Raw genomic sequence first — 20,782 nt, forward strand, 5'->3', positions numbered from 1 at the left:
AATCTTTCTCTGTCTCTCCCTCTCTCTGAAACTCTGCCTTTTTAAGAAAGAGAACAGTTTACAAAGAGATACCTGAAACTGAGGAGAAAGAAAAAGGAAAAGGAAAAAAATGGACTTTCTCTTGGTTCTAGTCTACAGTGGCAATTTTTCAGAAGAACGTTGTATTTTGCAGAAATACAAATTTAAAAAGAAAACATAGATCGATGGAACACTAGCAGGAAAAGATGGCTACCACAAACTACCAGATGAAAGAAAGCAAACTGTAGCCAGCCTGTCCTAACACACCTTTTGTAAGAGAAAACGATGGGGTCCCCTGTACACGCTGAGACACTGAGGCACGTGGATCCGTGGGCAGAAAAGCCGCGGCCACAGAAACTACTTGAGGCGGCCATGTCCGGGGGCGGAACTTCCGGAACGCCGCGGTGCCGTTACTTCCGGGGAGGATATTTGCGATGCACAGTTTCCCCCTCAGCTGGCTAACACCAGAGCCAAGGCGCGCCCCTGCGTTACCGAGATGGTGACCCCGGGTGGGGGCAGCCGGGAACTCACCGCCCCCGTGAGAAGCTCCAGCCCAGTGAACTGGAGGCTGTTCTTCTCCGCCACGGTGAACTGAGGGATCGTGATGAAGCTGAAGTTCAAGATGAACGAGAAAATGTTGAACTTCAGGAGCCACCTCAGAAAGTTGAAATAGGACAGGACGCTGGTTCCAAATTTGCCCCCGATGACCTTGAGCGTCTTCTGCCACAGGCTCACGGAGTTGAGGAGCTCCGACAGGTTGCTCTTGGCCCTCCGGTAGCCCTGCAGTCAGGGAACAAAGCGGGCCATTTGATATTCACTCAACAAACACCCACAGAACCGCCAAAAGGACCACCAACCATGCCTGGAGCAGTAAAAAGTGCAAGGCATGGCAAGTGCATTTATGAACGCTATCTCATTGAGTTCCCAGAGCCACACTCTAGGGCAGCGCCATCACTAATTTCCCAACGGGCTGTTGAAGAACCCGACACTCAGAGAGTGCAATCTCAGGGAAGAGTTAGGGAGAAAACAGCAGAGGAAACTCCATGCAAATTAGAGGGACACTGTGGATCTATGTGGAGGGTGTGGATATGCACAGCCAAGGACCCCAGCAGCCTAGAGCCTCAGCACCAGCTTTGGAGAATGAGGTGAGACCATACTGTAGCAGCCCAAGCCACTGGCAATAAAGCCATGGAAGAACCTGGTGTGAGTCCGGCTTGGAGCCCTGTGACCAACCTAGAGGGAAAAAAAAAGGAGGCACGTTTCTCTCTTCCAGACCACCTGGCTCCAGTGTCCTGTAACTAGTTGAGAGGGGGCGGGTGCCACTTTGGACATACATAACAGGTGCACCAGCTCATGTCCGCATGCCCAGTAACCAGCCAAGAGGAGATGCCTGAGTCTGACTAGCAGAACTGACAGGGGGCTGAGAGCCCGTGACTGTGGGAGCCTTGTGTACTGGGACTGTGAAAACACTATAGCTACATGTGAGGGTGCAGGGTGTGGCTGGGTCTTTGGGCAGTTACCTTGGGCGGCTCCACACACTCAGAGCTCCCTGATTCACTGGTGAGGGTCATTGCTGCAGGATCTGTGTTCACACTGAAGACTACACAGATCCTTTGTGTGGTTCTTGTGGCAGCATAGATGAATATTGTACCCACTGGGGCTAGCGCCCAGGCATTGGTCTCCTTGGAGGAGAGGAGGTAATCGTGAGACTACCAACAGAGCAGAACAAAACTCCCCTCTGATTTTTTTTTAAAAAAGGAGATTTACCACACCCAATTTGGGAGTCACCTTAGACACTTCCCTCCCCTAGAGCACTGAACAGAGAGCTCCCTGGCCACACCCAGCACGTGCCTCAGGGTGTTCACTGAAAGAGCAGGCACTCCATTAATCCACAGAGGCATAGTCCAAAAATAAAATCCATCACAGGGGAAAAAACATAACCAATAAGTATCTCCACAAATGTCTAAAAATAAATGCAGCAATTCAAGAAACAAGAATAAGGAAGACAACACGACACCCCCAAAGGAACACAACACTTCAGTACTAATGTAAAAATGAAGAGATTGAAGAAATCGCAGAAACAAAAATTTTAAAATTGATCATGGGATTGCTCAGAAGTAATCAGAAGCAAATCCATGAACTAAAGAAATTCGTACATGACATGAAAGAGTATTTTTCTCATGAAATTGAGATTTTTAAAGAGAAACCAAAACAAAATATTGGAAATAAAGAATTCAACAGATCAAATAAAACATATAGTAGAAAGTTTAACAACAGAATCGGTGGCGCAGAAGAAAGAATATCTGAGTTAGAACTCTGGAAATTTTAGTCAGACCAAAAGAGAAAAAGAAGAAATTAGAAAACTAAAAAACACTGTTGGAGATCTATGGGATACTATGAAATGACCCAACACATGGATTGTAGGAGTTCCTGAAGGCATGGAAAGAGAATGGATTAGAAGGCCTTTTTAGTGAAATAATTACAGAAAACTTCCCTAGTGTGGAAAAAGAAAGAGACATCCAAGTACAGGAAGCACATAGAATTCCCAATAGATGTGACCAGAAAATATCTTCACCTTAACACACTATAGTCAAACTCACCACAGTAAAACATAAAGAGAAGATTCTAAAATGTGCACAAGAGAAACACCAGATTACTTTCAGAGGATCTCCAGTTAGACTCACAATGGACTTCTCATCAGAAACCCTACAAGCTAGGAGAGAATGGCAAGATATATTCCAAGTCTTAAGAGAAAACCAGAATACTGTACCTGGCAAAGTTCTCATTTATGAATGAAGGTGAAATAAAGACCTTCCATGACAAACACAAATTGAAAGAATTTGTCACCACTCGTCCAGCCTTACAAAAGATGCTTAAGGATGTGCTACACACAGAAACACAGAAACACGGTCATCACTAAGAAAGAAGGTGAAGGCAGAAAATCTCCCAGTGAAAGTACAAAGGAAATCCAAAGTAAACAACGGGAATATTTATAGAAAAACGGCAGGGCCAAAGTCAGTACTTAACAATAGTCACCTTGAATGTAAATGGCCTCAACTTTCCAGTTAAAAGACACAGACCAGCTAAATGGATTAAAAAACAAAGCCCATCTATTTGCTGCCTGCAAGAAATACATCTCACCAACAATAATACACACAGACTGAAAGTGAAAGGATGGAAAAAGATATTCCATACTAACGGAAACCAAAAAAGAGCTGTGCAGCCATCCTAATATCAGACAAAATAGACTTTAACATAAAAACTGTTAAAAGAGACAAAGAAGGGCACTGTGCAATGATTAAGGGATCAATTCAACAGGAAGATGTGACTATAATAAATGTACATGCATCCAATTACAGGGCACCTGGCAATTTAAAATAAATGGGACTGAATCTAAAGGAAGACATAGACTCCTATACAGTAGCAATAGGGGACTTCAATATCCCACTTTCAGCAATAGACAGATCAACCAGATAGAAAATCAGCAAGGAAACAAGAGTTAATCAGCATTATAGACCAAATGGACCTAATGGATATCTACAGCACTTTTCATCCCACAGTTGGAGAATACACATTCTTCTCAGCAGTGCATGGAACTTTCTCAAGGGTAGAGCACAGGCCAGACCATAAAGCAAGACTCAGCAAATTAAAAAAAAAAAATCAAGATCATACCATGCGTCTTCTCTGACTACAATGGAATGAAGCTTGAAATCAACAACTCAGGAATATCTAGAGCATATGCAAACACATGGAGACTGAACAACATGCTCCTGAAGGAACAGTAGGTCGTAGAAGAAATCAAAAAAACTCTTGAACAGTTTTTTTCATACTATTTGTTGAACTCTGTATTTAGTATAGAGTTAATCTTCTGTGGATAAAGTTCATTAAAAATAGATCTTAGTAAAAAATATAATGGAAATAGAAGAGGGAGGAGGAAGAAGGGTGGGAGTGGGGGTGGGAAGCTGGGTACAGTGAGAAGAATCATTATCACTATGTTTTCTAAAGCTGTATTTATGAAATGCATGAAGTCTGTATACATTAAATAAAAGGTTTCTGGGGGTAAAAAATAAAAAAAAAAAAATCCACCACTCAGGATGGCCAAGATGGCCAACTAACTCACAACCTCTTAGGCCTCATTTCCCACCTGCTTCCCCGACCCCTAAGCAACCAGCAGCTTTGGGCCCTGAATGGCGATGCTCCTCCCAGCCTCCCTCCCTGCCCACCCCATCTTCAGCCTCTTGCTGTACCCATTTTACTGACCGCCACGCAGGCTAACTCACCAGTGAGATGGAGCTCAGGCACTGGGCACAACAGTTGAATTCTAGGACACGATGGGACTGCTTGCTCTTCTCTTTGTCCACTATTTTCCTGTGGGGAACAAGGAGGGAGAACATGAGAGCCCCCCAGGCCGTGATTCAGTTGCTCGGAAAATGGCTGCCTGTTAACAATGTGCACCAGGAAGCCAGAGACCACCTTCCCTGAGTGGGTGACTGCATCCTAGCTGGAAAAGAAAGACAAAGAACACTGAATACTCACAGTACAATGGCAAGCCAGTACTGTGTTAGGAGATTACACTATGTGAAAGAAAAGGAAAACCCAGAACCAGGGAAGGAGATGGAAGTTGCTGGAATGGGGACTGTGTTACAATCTGGGGGTGATATCTGAGCATCACTGTATTTGAGGTGAGGAGGGGTTAGTGTACAGATCGGGGACACCCCGCACATCAGGAACAGCCTGGCAAAGCCCCATAGTGGGCAGGACAGGGCAGCATGCAGACTGTGGAATGAGCAAAGGGCAGAGAGGAGCCATGGTGGGAGGTAGGGGTCCCCGTAGGTCAGCAGTTCTCCACTTGGGGCATTTTGCCTCCCAGGGGACAACCAGTCATGCCAGAAAACTTTTCTGGTTGCTAAGCTGGTTGCTAAGCACCCTATAGATGGACACAACCACGCCCACAGCAGGGAATGAGCCAGTCCTAAGATTTCAGTGGTAATGAGGCTGAGAAATTGTGCCGTTAGGTCTGTGGGGCACAGGACAAAGGGAGCTATGGTAACTTGGAAATGGACCAGCGTTTGGAGAAGGCCACAGTCACAGTGTGTCTTCACCCTTCCACAGACTCAGCACTTCTTTTTTGTTCTGGTTCTTTCCTGGGTTTCTTGGGTCCCTCTCTGTAGTCCACCCCTATGACACCGTCCTTCCAGTACAAGCGCCGCCCTATTAGCCCCCAGCTACCACATCCCTGCTTCCTGACCCTCCCACTGTAATCTCCTTCCCCCTCCATCTGGCCCGATTTTCTTTCTGCCATCTGTAAGTGGTTTGTTGACAAATCTATTTCCCCAGCCAGGCCCTGAAATCCATCTTTGCAATCTCAGAAAAATGGAGTCATTGAACAATTTATTAGCAACTGTTGTTGCTTTCACTCTACTCACTTTTGCCAACTACTACAAACTACAAAAAGAAAATGACTACACGACAAGTAATGTTAATGTCTGATGCTAAAGTAAGTCTACTTCTTGCTTTTGAATCCCTGGGCTTAGGAAGCTCATAAGGTCTTCTTTATTTCTTAAGTAAACTTCTTCCTTTTTAAAATGATTTACTTATTTGAAAATCAGAATTAGAGAGAATGAAATAAAGGGGGGGGTCTTCAATTTACTGGTTCACTCCCCAGATGGCTGCAATAGCCAGAAGCCAATAGTTCCATCTGGATTTCCCACATGGATCCCAGGGCCCAAGAACTTGGGCCATCCTCCACATCCTAGGCTTTCTCAGGCGCATTAGCAGGGAGCTGGGTCAGAAGTGGAGCATCTGGGACTTGAACCCATATGGGATGCTGGTGTTACAGACGGCGGCTTAACCTGCTGTGCCACAGTGTTGGCCCCAAGTAAACTTTTTTTTAGAGTAGTTTGAGATTAATCGTAAAGTTGGAGAGATGGTACCAAGAGTTCCCATAGACCAATCTTCCCTGTTTCCATCTTACATCTTCACATTACATTTGTCAAAACTAAGAAACCAATGCTGGTACATCACTGTTTCCTAAACTCCAAACTATTCATGATTCCACATTATCTGTTTTTTTCACCCGTGTCCACACTCTATTCCAGGATCCCATCCACAACACCGCATTCCCTGACTTGTCACAACTCTTTAGAATCCTCCAGTCTTCGACAGTTTCTCAGACTTCCCTTCTCTTCGATGACCTTGACAGCTTCAAGTCCTGGTCAGATATTTTGTCCCTCAATTAAGATTTTCCCAATGTTTTCCTCTAGTTAGACTGAGGTGATGGGTGTTAGAAGAGAGCACCAGCCAATGGTGAGCCCAGCTCATCACATGGCTTAGCTTTGGGGATGCTAACCCGAGCACCTGGCCCAGGGAGCGGCAGCCAGACTGTACTGGGAAGTTCCTCTTCTCCTCCTTCCATAATCTGCTCTTTGGAAGAAGTCAGCAAGCACGTGACTAACACACCAGCTAACCCAGTGAGTTTAAACTCCAGGTTCTGGAGAGAAGAATTCCCACCTGGATTAGTATTTGGAATTCTTCCAGGAGGAAGAGCTGTCTCTTCTCTTGCATTCATTTTATTTCTTAATTTTTGATATGAGACAAAAGTAGAAGAGTGGGGTGCACATGAAACCTCAGAAAGCAGAACAGCTTCTGGTCCCTACCTGAGGTTCCTCTTCTCTTCCATGGTCCGTGGTTGGTTCCTGATGGTTTTAATTCTGTCTCTGGATGTCATGGGGATCAGAGATGCAATTAATTTCTGTCCTGTGGAATAAAAGAAACAGTTTAATTTTTTGAGCAGAATCATGACATTTTAAAATACAGTGAAATCAGAAAGTGCTTTTTAAAGATCACAACGAAAGAAGAATATATGAACCCAGAGTTCCAAGATCACACCCCCTCCCCCAATAAAACCCTTCACCCTAAGACAGGTGATTGCAAAAGCCAAGGCCAAACCAAAGGGTGATGTCTGTGCGCTATTTCAAATCAATGTTTTCCTCTTTCTCATGACAAAAAAAAATTAGTAAAGTCAGTGAGACCCTCTACGCTTAATCAGCCTCCTTCTCCTCTCTCCTCTCAATTCCCAGTTCATTTCCTTCTGCGCCCTTGAACTCTGGGCCCAAACACCTTCAGATGCTCTTACACTCCCCAGGAGGTGCACTATCCCTCCCACTTTCCCCATCAACTCAGATTCTCATCTGTGCTCAGGGTGGCAAAGACTGCTGGGTTGCCTACCCTGAAGTCACTCGCTCCTTCTTAGTACAATTTCTGCTGTGTTGAGGAATCTACCTCACCTTCCTCAAAACCCTGAGCTTCCTGGGGAGAGACCACCTCCAGGCACAAGGGCCAGGCAGCTTCTACTCAGCCAAGTCAATCCTGATGCTCCCTTGCCAGCGACTGGATTGGCACAAGCAGGTGACACGGTGTCAGCTGATGCTCTCTGGGGGTGATGGGCTAAGATTCTTGCGAAAGGTTTCTTCCTTCTCCCCCAGTAAGCAAAAGACAAGGGAAAGACAAATCCTTCTTCCTCTGGGTATTGTTGTGTGTGCATGTGATGCCTGGAGCTGCTGCTGCCATCTTGTAACCACGAATCAGTAACGAGCTGGATGTGGCAGAGGGATGGCAGAGTGGGATGGTTTCCCGGTCACATCACTGAGCTGGAACTCCTTGTGAGGCAGCACTCAAATGACATAGTTGAGGGAGATGGGGAATCCCCAAGGGAAGGCCACCAGGTCACTTTGTTGAAGACAAGGAATGTGTGTCTCTCTGGAGCAGAAGAAGGGAGGGAAGGAAGACACCATGCAGATGCATGTTCCCTGGGAGCAGGTGAGGAAGAAGTGGACCAGAGAGGGGTGGCCTGGCACTCGGGGAGGCAGCAGGCAGTGGCTCGAGTACTTGGGTCCCTGCCATGCACCTGCGAGACCTGGTTTGAGTCCCAGATGCCTGGCTTTGGCCTGGCCCAGCCCTCACTGTTGCAGGCATTTGAACCAGCAGATGGGCGATCTCTCTCCCTCTCTATCTCTGTGTGTGTATGTATATGCGTGCACATACCCCTCTCAAGTAGATAAAGGAAAAGCTCACAGTGGGGTGTTTAATCTGACCTCCCAGATCACCGAATTTCCCGAAATCTCAGCTTCCTCATCCATCAGGCAGAAATGCCTGCCTTAAGGTGTGGGGTGTGAGGTGTAAATAAAATCAAAGAGATGGTTAATAAAACGAGACACAAGGTGGACATCTGACCTAGCAGGTAAGATGCTGCTTGGGGCACCTGCATCCCACGGCAGAGTGTCTGGATTCAAGTCTCAGGTTCAAGTCCTGGCTCTGTCCTGGATCCCAGCTTCCTGCCAATGCATACGCTGGGAGGCAGCAGGTGACAGCTCAAGTGCTTGGGTCCCTGCTATCCACATGGGAGACCCAAATGGAGTTCCAGGCTCCTGGCTCCAACCTGGCCCAGCCCTGGCTGTTGCAAGTATTTGGGGGAATGAACCAGCAGACAGAGGATCTCTATCCTTCTGCCCCCCTGTCTCTCTGTCTTTCAAGTAGAAAAAAAATAAACAAAAAATGGTCTTTTAAAAAGTAGAAACTCTGTGGACAACTCGGAAGGCCTCTTGGCCCCCTCCCTCATTCCTTTCCCTGGCATTCGAATACCTTGAACGGTTTCACGAGAAGCACAAGGACCGTCCATGCCCGTGCATTCCGGGCTGTGAACGGTCTGAGACATCGACCCGTGCAAGGAAGCCGAGAACCGCAGCAAGCGGTTGCACTTCCGGTCACTCCCGCTGCTGGACAGCGGCGGGTCCAGCACGTCGACGTCAGATGCTGAGGAAACCATGCTGAAGCTGGGCTTTAGCAGGGTCCTTTCTTGGAAAAGCGGATTTGGGGATGGATGGCTCCGGACCCCAGCGGGAACATTCTCAACCTCTACGACGATTTCATTCACTTGGTCATCTGACAGCATCGCTTGCCTCCCAAAAGCCTTATCTTCCCCTGGGGGTGGGGTTCCCAACACCTCACCGCGTGGTCACACCAGCATTGTCTGGTGGGGAAAGTGATGACAATCACAAAGCGGTGCGCCATTCACATCTGTCTATGTGTCAGGGTGAGCTCCTGAGCCAGCCCCACCCAGACCACGGCACAGCGCCTGCCTCTGCCCCCAAGGGTCTCCTGGGGAGGAGGCGTGTTTCTCTGCAGAGAATTCTGTCTTGGTAGCTAGGGAAGAAATTGGAAACAGAACCCTTCATTACACACTGGGGGATTCTACAAACAGAAGGCGGAGCTTCCCCTACACGACTCTACACGAATCAAAGGGTAAGGTTTTTAATTTCATGTCTCTGGCCTAGAACTTTCAAATGCAATTTCACGTGCTCATAGAAATCCAGACGGGTTGCTAGTGTTGCCACTGTCATCTCCTGACTGCCTTCCAACATGCGTTCTCCCTTGTACTCACACCAGCAGACGCTCCATTTCCTGTACAGACTCTGCACCCACTTTCAATTCTCCCAGCTTCCTTTGCAGCTAATGGGTACCCTGTGATGTGGTTTTAGCCAAAGAGACATGCAATGTCCAGAAATGCTCTTTATTTTTTTTTAAGATTTATTTATTTATTTGAAAGTTAGAGTTACACAGAGAGAGAAGGAGAGGCAAAGAGAGAAAGAGATCTTCCATCCGATGGTTCAAGTCCAACTGGCCGCAACGGCCAGAGCTACTCCCATCTAAAGCCAGGAGCCAGGAACTTCTTCCGGGTCACCCACGTGGGTACAGGGTCCCAAGGACTTGGGCCATCTTCTACTGCTTTCCCAGGCCACAACAGAGAGCTGGATCAGAAGAAGAGCATTCGGGACTACAACCGGCGCCCATATGGGATGCCGGCTGGCGCTTCAGGCCAGGGCTTTAACCCACTGTGCCACAGCACCAGCCCCCAGAAATGCTCTTTAAAGGGGGCCGGTTTGCCTGAGTCTGCCTTTAGCCCTTCACCTTCCTGTGTGCCTGCAGGCAGCCGGCTGAAAGCAAGAAGATGAGCATTCACCTGCTAAGCATGGCAGAGAAAGAAAATATAGAGGGGCAGGCGTTTGGTATAATGAAGATGTCCCTTGGGATGGCCACATCCCATACTGGAGTACACGGTTGGAGTCCCAGCTCCACTTCTGATCCATCTTCTTGCTGATGCTCACTCTGGGAGGCCGTACATGATGGTTCAAGTCCTTGAGTCCCTACCACCCATGTGGGAGACCCAGATGGAGTTCCTGGATCCTGGCTTCAGCCTGGGCCAGCCCTGACTGTTGTGGGCATTTGGAGAGTGAACCAGCAGGTGGAAGATTTCTCAATCTTTCTCTCTCTCAAATAAAATTAAAAGTTAAAAATGTTTAAAATAGTAAGTAAAAGAAACTATAGAAGGAGCCTCAGTTCTTGAGTGCATTGTGGGCAGTGGTGCTATACAACCCATGAGCCTCCTCCCTCTACACTGCTTATTACGAGAGAAAAACAAATCTCTTTATTACAAAGTCACTGCTCTGTTTCAGTGCCAGGCACTTGAACACAATTCCCTTCTAACAGATCTGATTTAGAAACCACCTAGGCCAAGGTGTTTATTTAATAGTTGGGGAAATCAAGGTGCAGAGAGATGGACTGGCTTCCCTTCCATCACACTCGCATTCAAAGGCAGAACTGGACAGAAACTCAAGTCCTCCTTCCCCCCCAGCAGCGATAATGAACAGTAATGATACCCGGGATTACTACAAGGCAAGGACTCTAAACAGAATATCCTTTCGTTTATCATCACCCTGTAAGGGAGGTGCGATTGTCAACCCCATTATAGAGCTAAGAAAACAGGCTCAATGGAATAATTTTTTCTAAGATCGTAAAATCATCAAGTAGCAGAACTGGGGGGTCAAACCTATGTTGAGCTGAACCCCAAAGCAGGAGCTCTGAATCCTCTCATCCTGGTGCCTTCCTGTAACAAGAGGCTGGTACATCATTCACTCATTCATGAAGTAATGAATCAATGTTTATGAGAGTGTCTACTATATTCCAGGAGCTCCCGGGGGTATAACTTAATCCATCAAAGCAATAACACATCACAAAACTGGCCACCCACTAATTGTATGTGATTTGAGAATCAGGACCCAGCAAGGCAAAGTGAACAGGCCAGGTCCATCACTGGGTCCTCTGTGGGACTCCTCCTCTTCCAGGGTCCCCAGACTTCAGGTGGGCCAAACAGAGCAGTCTCAGGACATGTCAAGGCTTTTCCTCTTCTACATTGCCAAGGGCATCGTCTGTCCAGTAAGCACTCAATGGAGACTGTGCTCACTTGTTTCTCCATGGTTTTCCCTCCCAGGGAGCAAGATCAGACCCTCCCTGGGAAGGCCCTTGAAGGGTGAGCCCCGAGGTCAGCACAGAGGCTGTGGGGCTGGAACGTGAGGGGTGTTTTCCACTGTCACAGAGGACCCCGTTAGTTTATTCCTTGCTGTTCACAGACTCGTCTGTTGGTTCCAGCATGTCCTCACCGCTCTCCTCCATTGTTCCCTTCCCACTTCTCAGTCCCTGCCTCTGGGCAGACCGACTCACTGCACACGGTGATCCTCAGTGAGCATTCTAACTGGCTTCTCTGTTTCGGCAGTGTGACCGCTTCAGCCCCCGCCATCATCACAATCGCATGATTCCTCAGAACATTTCTGATGAGTGCACCTCCTCTTCACCAAGACAGACATGACTTACCCCCAGGAGCTGGTAAAAACGACTGACTCAAGTGCAGGCATGTGCTCCAGCTAAGAGGTCAGAATCTTCTCTCACATGATGGACAGACGGGGGGGGGGGGGTGTGTGTGAGGAGGTCTTCTAAGGAGGTAGCTAAGCTGAAGGGCAGGTGGAAAGGCCTGACTCTATGGAGATGAAGGTCAAGTTCAATGAGATGAAACATGGATGGGAAACCGTAGGGTCCAGGTGACCTTGGGCCCCTGGCATTAGACTGTGAGGCCCTGGTTTCCATAACCCATTCAACAAATCAACTCATCAATTAGCTCTAAAGTATCTACTCTGTGCCAGCCACTCAACTAGGCCCTCGAAAGTACTTCTACTTTAATTCCTGGTGTTTCCCCTGTGTCCTTCTGCTATGATTTGGATCTAGTTTGAGTGTCCCCCAAAAGTTCAGGTGCCGGAAGCTTGGCTCCCAGTGCGGCAATGTGGAGAGGTGGTAGAGCCTTTTAGCAGTGGGGACTAGAGTGTCCCTTCATCCTGGGGCTGCCACTCTCAGAAGGGATTAATGGAGTTCTCTCTGCCCTCTGGTTATTTCCTGGATAAATGAGTTGTTATTGAAAAAACAAAAACGGTAAGTTTGGAGTGGGCACTTGTGCCGTAGGTTAAGCTGCCACTTGGGATGCCTGTATCCCTATTAGAGTGCCTGGTTGGTCCCAGCCTCTCTAAGCATTCAATCCAGCTTAGAGAGGCAGCAGATGATACCCAAGTACTTAGGTTCCGCTCACGTACGGGAGAGATCAGGATGTAGTTGCTGGCTACTGGCTTCAGCTTGGCCCAAGCTGTTGTAGGCATTTGGGAAGCGAACCAGCAGATGGAAGATTGATATCTCTCTGTCTCTGTTTCTCCTCTCTCTGTAAGGCAGAGTGACACGGAGAGAAGAAGAGACAGAGAGAGAGGGAGAGAGCTTCCATTTGCTGGTTCACTTCCCAAATGGCTGCAGGTACCACGGCTAGACCAGACTAAAGCTAGGAGCCTGGAACTTATCCAGGTGTCCCACATGGGTGGCAGGGACCCAAGCACTTGGTCATCTTCTACTGCTTTCCAAGGCACATCAGCAGGGAGCTGCATCAGAAGCAGAGTTGCTGGCACTCAAACCAGCATTCAGATACGGGATGTCAGTGACAATATCACAAGCAGCAGCTTAACCAGCTATGCTACCATGCTGGCCCCAAATAAACAAACCATTAAAAAAAAAAAAAAAGGCAAGCCTGGCTTCTTGACTCACCAGGTGACTACTCCCCCTCTCCCCCACGCTGAGCTCATCTGCCACACTGGGATGCAGCCAGGAGGCCTTCAGCCTGCCGCTGAACTGAGGGGGCCGCCCAAACTGTGAGCTAAACAAACCCTCCTTTGTAAAACACCCAGCCTCAGGTGTATGGTTATAGCAACAGAAAACCAAGAGACCTTCCCACCCTCTGAGCCCATAAATTCCCCTGGGGTTAATGCCCATTTGAATAGAGTTCCTGTCCTTCGCAGATTGCTAATGAAGTCACCTGTTAACTCTACAAGAAAACTTCATTATGATAAACTAGGCCAGTACAGTGTCCACTGCCACACCAGAGTCCAGTGGGAAATGGCAAAGCCTGCATTGCTTCGCAGATGCTCCTTCTCCACGGTCATCTCTCTGGTCACTGTTCACCGGGCCTTACCTTGGGGTGATTTGTACCAGTGACTTTCAGTCAACGGTGGGTTTCCATAAGCAGGGATAGGGCTACCTTCACCCCCAAAAGCAGGATTCACTGGAATAAAAGGGAGGGAGACATTGAAATTATTCCCACCATACCAGATATCACGGAGTGCATTATAATTAGGATGTGCTAGTAATGCTTAGTAACCATTCACAAAGAAATGAAACTCTGTCTTTGAGGTTCTAACAGACAAACAATAAAGATCTCGGATAGAAAATAAGACAAAGCATCAAAATAATGCTACTAAATATAATCAGCCAGGATAGATGATTTTTTAAAAAAAATTATTTATTTGGAAGTCAGAGTTACACAGAGAGAGGAGAGGCAGAGAGATAGAGAGAGAGAGAGAGAGAGAGGTCTTCCATCCTATGTTTCACTCCCCAGATGGTCGCAACGCCCAGAGCTATGCCGATCCGAAGCCAGGAGTCAGGAGCTTCTTCCCAGTCTCCCACGTGGGTGCAGGGGCCCAAGGACTTGGGTTGCCGGCGCTTCAGGCCAGGGCGTTAACCCACTGCACCACAGAGCCGGCCCCAGGATAGATGATTTTTTAAAAATATTTTATTTATTTATTTGAGAGGTAGAGTTAGAGAGATGGAGAGACAGAAAGGTCTTCCATCCTCTGATTCGCTTCCCAAGTAGCCGCAGCGGCCGGAGCTGCGCCAATCCAAAGCCAGGAGCCAGGAGCTTGTTTCGGGTCTCCCACATGGGTGCAGGGGCCCAAGGACTTGGACCATCTTTTACTGTTTTCCCAGGCTATTGCAGAGAGTGGGATTGGAAGTGGAGCAGCTGAGACTTGAACCGGCACCCATATGGGATGCCGGCACTGCAGGTGGCGGCTTTACCCGCTACGCCACAGTGCTGGCCCCTGTACTTAATGTTAATTCTATTTCAGTTTAAAAATTCATTTAATAACTTGTCAATGAGTTACAACCACACTTGCGTAGGTGAGTTCAAAGGTTCCCTCCAGCTCCAGCATTTTATGGCGACACAAGGATAAATTTGAAATACGCACAATTTCCTTAGAGACAGAGTCCACTCTCAGCTCCTACATGACATTGTCAGATATCAATTGCTTCCCGCCATCCATGTAAACATTAAATGCAAACTCAAGAGAGAAAATATGCATAGACCTAAGAAGAGGAAGATGGACATTGGCCTTTCAAGAACGAATTTCCCTTCCCTGAGATGCTACTGCTCCCTACTGAGACTTGAACACAGGTTTGGAATAGCTGTGCGGTGAGCAACTGATGTCTGGACTCCCGGATGAATACTTTTTATGCAAATGAGTAGAGCCCACGCTTTTCATGAGCTCACACCTTCAGTGACCTAACAACAGTTCAACTGAATGATTTTTAACTTCAGTTTTTATTTTATGATAGTGAAAAAGCGATATGCATTCAGTAGAAGCCATACTGAGAATTTTGCACTTTGAAAATTTCCCCACGCTACTGACACGCGGTCCAATCCTCTCTTGGCGAAGCTGGACAGTGCCAGCGAGGCACCACTGCCAGTCAACCCCCTCCACTTTGAGCAGATGCCTCCCACACCAATACCCCAGGAGGCACTGTGTGGCAAAGTCATGATGTTGGGCAGGTTGGGTGCAGCAACTTCATTTTCCACCTACGGTATTTTCAACCGGTGATGGTTTTGCCAGGATGGAAGGAATGCATCCCTGTTTTCTTCAAAACCTTCTCCTTGAACCTTGCTCACGGCTGCCCAACCCTCCAACTGCACCTCCCCACACTTGTGCTCTTTGTGCCATTCTTAGTAGAGCCCCGCCTCCGCTTTCTGACCCCCCCCCCCCCCCCCCACACACACACACACTCTAACTTTCCTTAACAGAGCCAGGATTGTTTTCTCCTGTGTAAAGAATTGGTTTTCCCCTACACGGCAATGAGTCCCTTTTTCTCCTGACAGGTCAGACCTGTTTAGGATTTCCTTTGCTTCGCAGCACTAAGTAACTTACCTTCACAGACAATGCACTTGGCCCTTCTGCACAGGCTCACTTTGCTTCCTGCCTCTCTGCTATGTTGAGGTGTGGCATAAGGGGGCCCACGCCAGAGGCTAAACATTTCTGGTTTTGCACTCGTAGCCTCCAAAACAGAGTTAAATAAAGCATTTTTCTCTATAACAGCCTCAGCTATTTTGTTATGGCAACAGAAAATGGACTAATACAGGGGATTTCATATTTTTTAAAAAATGTCTGACTTTGGGGCTGGTGTTGTAATGCATCAGGTTAAGCCACACCAGCATCTCATATGAGCACCAGTTCACATCCTAGCTACTTAATTTTTGATCCAGTTGCTGGCTAACGTGCCTGGGAAAGTAGCAGAAGCTGGCCCAAGTCCTTAGGCCCTGGGCACTCATGTGGGAGACTCAGAAGGAGTTCAACCTGATTCTGATTCAGCCCCAGCTGTTGCAGCTGTTTGGAGAGTGAACCAGCAGGCTCTCTCTCTCTCTAACTCTGCCTTAAAAATAAATTTTTTTTTTTAAATCTGACTCATTTGGAAAACTCTGAGGATCTCAGTACACTGAGCCTACATTCCTATGTAGCCAAGGTGGACCAGACTTGACTTCAGCACCTCAGGTAGGCACAGGTGCAGGCCTTGGTCTTCCACAACCTTTACCTGGCCTTTGATAATTCATGACACTTGATTTCTCCAGACACTGAGCTCTCAACTCCTACATCCAGTGAGATGTTGGAGGGGGGAAGAAGAGATCAATGCTTCTACTGCCATAATTATTGCACATGTGCATCAACTGGATTTTAATTTCCTCCCAGGACATGATCCTCCTCTTGACAAATGCTTACCATAGCCATTTCCAGGAGCACCTGGCAGAGAGGGGTCGTAAGGATTTGCCATTCTCATGGATGTCATTTCAATGTTTTCAGGGTAATCTTCATGGTCTCCACCAAGAACGCCCAAGGGGCCACTGCTCCTGCAATGAAAGGAGGGCTGGTTTGAAGACGTTCTGGTGAGCACCCTGAAATTCCAAAAGGGCAGAGCACTATCCACTCAGTAGTGTGATGAGGACAGTCATCCATCCATTCATCCATCATTTATATATCAATCCATCAATCCATTCACATACCCATTCATCCATCATTCATATATCAATCCATCCATCCATTTAGGTATCCATTTATCTGTCCATTCATCCGTTCACTTATCCATCATTCAGATATCAATCCATCCATTCATGTATCCATTCGTCTATCAATTCATCCATCACTCATATATTGATCCATCAATCCATTCATGTATCTATTCATTCATCCATTCATCCATCATTCATATATCTATCCATATATTTATTCATCTGTCCATTCATCTACCCATTCATCCCACAAATGCTGACTGAATGCCAACCACGTGTTGGGCGTGGGCTAGTGGCGAGGACACGAAAGTAAAGACATAGGGTATCTGCCCTGAAGGAACTCCCAGTACGAACTGGCCCAGTGGCTTACACACAGCCATGAGCAATTAAAATACAAATAGAAATTGATGAACATCCAAAGACAGGCTCAAGGAGTTCAGAGGAAGGAGAGAAGAATTCGTGTTGGGGGAAATCTATGAAGAAAAGAGATGTCCGAGGAGAAGTCAGAAGGATAAATTCATACATAACTAGGGGGAGGGCATTCCAAGGATGAACAATAGCTCAAAGGCCAGAAAGCATGGAAGATACAAAGGGAATGCTATGAAATCCAATTAACCTGGGTCAAGGGACCTCAATGCTATGAAATCCAATTAGCCTGGGTCAAGGGTCCTTAATTCTATACCGATTCTCAAGACTTGTCCCAGACAAACCACAAGCTCTAAAGACTGGGCACAGAAATCCAAACTAGTCCCCCAAGTGGTCTAGTGCCAAGGATCACTGAAGATCAAAAACCAGTAGCACGGAGTACAGGGTCAAGGCAGGGAGTGGGTACCAGACAGGGAGGGAGATCAGTGTGCTGGTCTTCATCTGTCAGCATGTGTCAGCACAGTGTCTCCTCCTAATAAACGCTCCAAACAAGAGGCCACACAGCCTTTCTCCCAAAGGCGATGGGGACTCGTGGAATATGAGATGCCGAGGAGTGACAGATTAAAACGTGGACTTAGGGACAATGAGTCAGGTGGTGAGAGTTTCAACCAAGGAGGACATTTTTAAAAATTTATTTATTTATTCAAAAGGCAGATTTACAGAGGCAGAGAGAGAGAGAGAGAGAGAGAGGTCTTCCATCTGCTGGTTCATTCCCCAAATGACTGTGATGGCCAGAGCTAGGTTGATCCGAAGCCAAGAGCTTCTTCTATGTCTCCACGCGGGTACAGGGACCCAAAGACTTGGGTCATCTTCCACTGCTTTCCCAGGCCATAGCAGAGAGCTGGATCTGAAGTGGAGCAGCCGGGACTTGAACCAGAGCCTGCCCATATGGGATGCCGACATTGCAGGTGGAGGCTTTACCTGGTACACCACAGCACTGGGCCCCAGAAGGACATTTTGACCATGCTCTGCTAACCTTACTATTTGGGTTCTAAACACATTTTGATTTCTGTAACCCAAACCTTTTAACTTTGTTCCCAGAGATAATCTTAAGCCACCAACTTTATCAAATCATAAATACTACTGTTAGAAACAGTAAGTCCAAAATAAGGCAAAATAAGGCTCATATAGGTTAAGACGGTAGAAGCAGGCATTAGATCTAGCAGTTAACCCATCAGGTAAGATGCCCACATCCAAATCAGAGCACCTGGGTTTGAGTCCTGGCTCTGTTCCCACTTCTAGTTTCCTGCTAGTGTAGCCTGGGAAAGAGCAGTGGTGGCTCAAGTCCTTGGGTACCTGCCCCTCACATAGGAACCCCAGAATGAGTTCTTGGCTCCTGGCTTCACCCTGGTTCCCTTCCAGCCAATGCAGGAATTTTGGGAGGGCGGGGGAATGAGCAGATGGAAGATTTCCTTAAATGTCTATGTTTGTCTCTCCACATTTCAAATAAAATGAAAATAAAATCTTAAATGGCCTTAAAGGAATACTGACAATGATGAAAATATAATGAATAAAATTAAATGAAAATAAAAACACAGATTGATAAATCAAGTCTGCAGTAATGTTTACCTGAAGAGTAATCGATTCTGGTGACAATTATTTTGGTAAAATAAAAATGAAAGTAGAAAAAGGTAGGAGTGGCTCAGTCAGCCCGTATAAAAAACAAATTGAGGAGCCGGCACCTTGGCACACTAGGTTAATCCTCCACCTGTGGCGCCGGCATCCCATATGGGGCCAGTTCTAGTCCCAGTTGCTCCTCTTCCAGTCCAGCTCTCTGCTGTGGCCCAGGAAGGCAGTGGAGGATGGCCCAAGTGCTAGGGTCCCTGCGCCCATGTGGGAGACCAGGAGGAAGCACCTGGCTCCTGGCTTCGGATTGGCGCAGCGCGCCGGCCGTAGCAGCCATTTGGGGGGGGGGGTGAACCAACAGAAGGAAGACCTTTCTATCTCTCTCTCACACTGTCTGTAACTCTACCTGTCAAATAAATAAATAAAAAATCTTTAAAAAAAATTGAGAAATTACACTGACTTCAAAGAGTTAGACTTTCAAAAGATTTTCATGAGGGGCTGGCACTGTGGCATAGTAGGTTAAGCCTCTGCCAGCAACACAGCATCCCATAATAGTGTCAGTTTGAGTCCCAGATGCTCCACTTCCGATCTAGCTCTCTGCTATGGCCTGGGAAAGTAGTGGAAGGTGGCCCCAGTGCTTGGGCCCCTGCACCCGTGTGGGAGACCCAGAAGAAGCTCCTGGCTTTGCATTGGCTCAGTTTAAACCATTGCAGCCACTTGGGGAGTGAACCAGTGGATGGAATATTTCTCTCTCTCTTTCTCCCTCTATCTGTACGTAACTCTTCCTCTTAAATAAATATATAATCTTTTTTAAAAAGAAATTTAAAAATATTTTCATGATAAAAATCTGTGATTCTGTCTAGGATGTTTGGATTCATGATTGTCCAGTCTTAATCCAAACATCATGGCAATCCACATAATGGGCTCTTCCAGGGTCCGGATCAGGAGGGAGACAGGAGAGTTGGGAAGAGATCCAGGCAAGAGGTGATGGGCGACTAGGTTCAGATAACAGCCTGCAGCTGGAGGCTGGGCACCCACAGCCCACATGAGCTCTTCAGGTAAGTATGACAGTCTTACCAACTTCAGGTTATAGAAACCATCAGGTAGCCCTAATTGAAATCAAGTTCCATTGGCTCGATGATGGTGCAGCCCCACCACTAACGAGGAGGTGCCTGAACTTACCTTCTGGTCACTTCCAGGGTATCAGAAGAGCCATAATCCCGACCATCCTCAGCACCTGGGTAATCAGGGTTCCCCCAAAAGTCTGGAGAGTTCTGGAAGTTCTCAGCAACAAGATAGCCTGGCTTCCCTAAAAAGTGTGAAGAGCTGGGTTGATTCTCAGCACCTGGGTAATCAGGCTGTCCCAGAGATCGCGTGGATCGGTTGACTCCGGAACCAGCATATTGCAAATTCCTTCTGGATCCTAGAAGGTTGGAATTCGCTCTGGGGATGGGTGAGTCAAAGGTGCCCTGGGCTCCAGGGTAGTCTGGTTCTCCCAAGGAGACAAGATAATCTGGACTTGTTCTAGAGCCTTCATAGTTCCTGTTGCTTCTGGAACCTGCAAACTCAGGATTCCGTTGAGATCCACGGTAGTCCAAATCTTTGGATGAGTCACGGTGGTATGGACTGCTCTGAGAGTCACTGTAATCTGGCTCCGGCAGAGACAGAAGGTAGTCTGGACTTTTTCTAGAACCTGCAGAGGACGGGCTACTGCTGGCACTGGGGTAGTCTGGTTTATTCAGAGGATCTGGAAAATCCGGATAATCCCGAGTGCTCGAATACCCCCTCGTGTAGTTCTGAGAGCCCGAGTGGCCAGAGTACACTGGAGTTTCCTCATAGCCTTTATTCCTGTAGAAGGCAGACATGCTGGGACAGAGAGTTAAAATAGTCCCACATTTGCAGTCACTTGGAGAGCTTTGTATTTAACCTGGAAAAAAAAAGGAAAAGTCAGGAATTTTCTGCTCGCTGTTCTGCAAACAACAGTGCTTGTCTTCCAGAGTCTGTTCTCCTCTCTCCCGTAGCCACATCCCCAGCTGCCCAGAACAAAGACTCATTTCCCAGCCTCCCTTGCACCTAGTCCTGGACAGGAGGGTGGTCAATGGGATGTGGGCAGAGGCAACAGACACGACTTCCAGGCTGTGCTGTTAACAGAACGGGGTTCTCCCTCCCTTTCTCAGTCTTCTTACTTCCCGGGGGCTGGAATGGGGAACTGCTGGTGCGCCATCTTGGGCCACGCACACC

General features: G+C 47.3%; 1 protein-coding gene across 3 annotated transcripts in view; it reads right to left on the reverse strand.

Moving 5' to 3' along the window:
• The window catches only part of TMC5 (transmembrane channel like 5), a 50,078-nt gene extending 29,672 nt beyond the window's left edge, over positions 1-20,406 (reverse strand). For 2 of the 3 annotated variants that reach the window (XM_062180302.1, XM_062180301.1), the window contains exons 1-6: positions 19,724-20,406; positions 16,263-16,435; positions 13,412-13,501; positions 6,675-6,774; positions 4,299-4,386; positions 550-798 (exon numbers count right to left, since the gene is read on the reverse strand). In XM_062180302.1, coding sequence (XP_062036286.1) covers positions 550-798; positions 4,299-4,386; positions 6,675-6,774; positions 13,412-13,501; positions 16,263-16,435; positions 19,724-20,406 — 1,383 coding nt within the window. Of the gene's footprint in view, positions 1-549; positions 799-4,298; positions 4,387-6,674; positions 6,775-8,658; positions 8,969-13,411; positions 13,502-16,262; positions 16,436-19,723 lie in introns of those variants that run through there. The other variant, XM_062180303.1, reaches the window with a different exon arrangement.
• Between the last annotated feature and the right edge of the window lie 376 nt (positions 20,407-20,782).

The sequence above is a fragment of the Lepus europaeus genome, chromosome 21 (genome assembly GCF_033115175.1).
Source record: "Lepus europaeus isolate LE1 chromosome 21, mLepTim1.pri, whole genome shotgun sequence".
Taxonomy (NCBI): domain Eukaryota; kingdom Metazoa; phylum Chordata; class Mammalia; order Lagomorpha; family Leporidae; genus Lepus; species Lepus europaeus.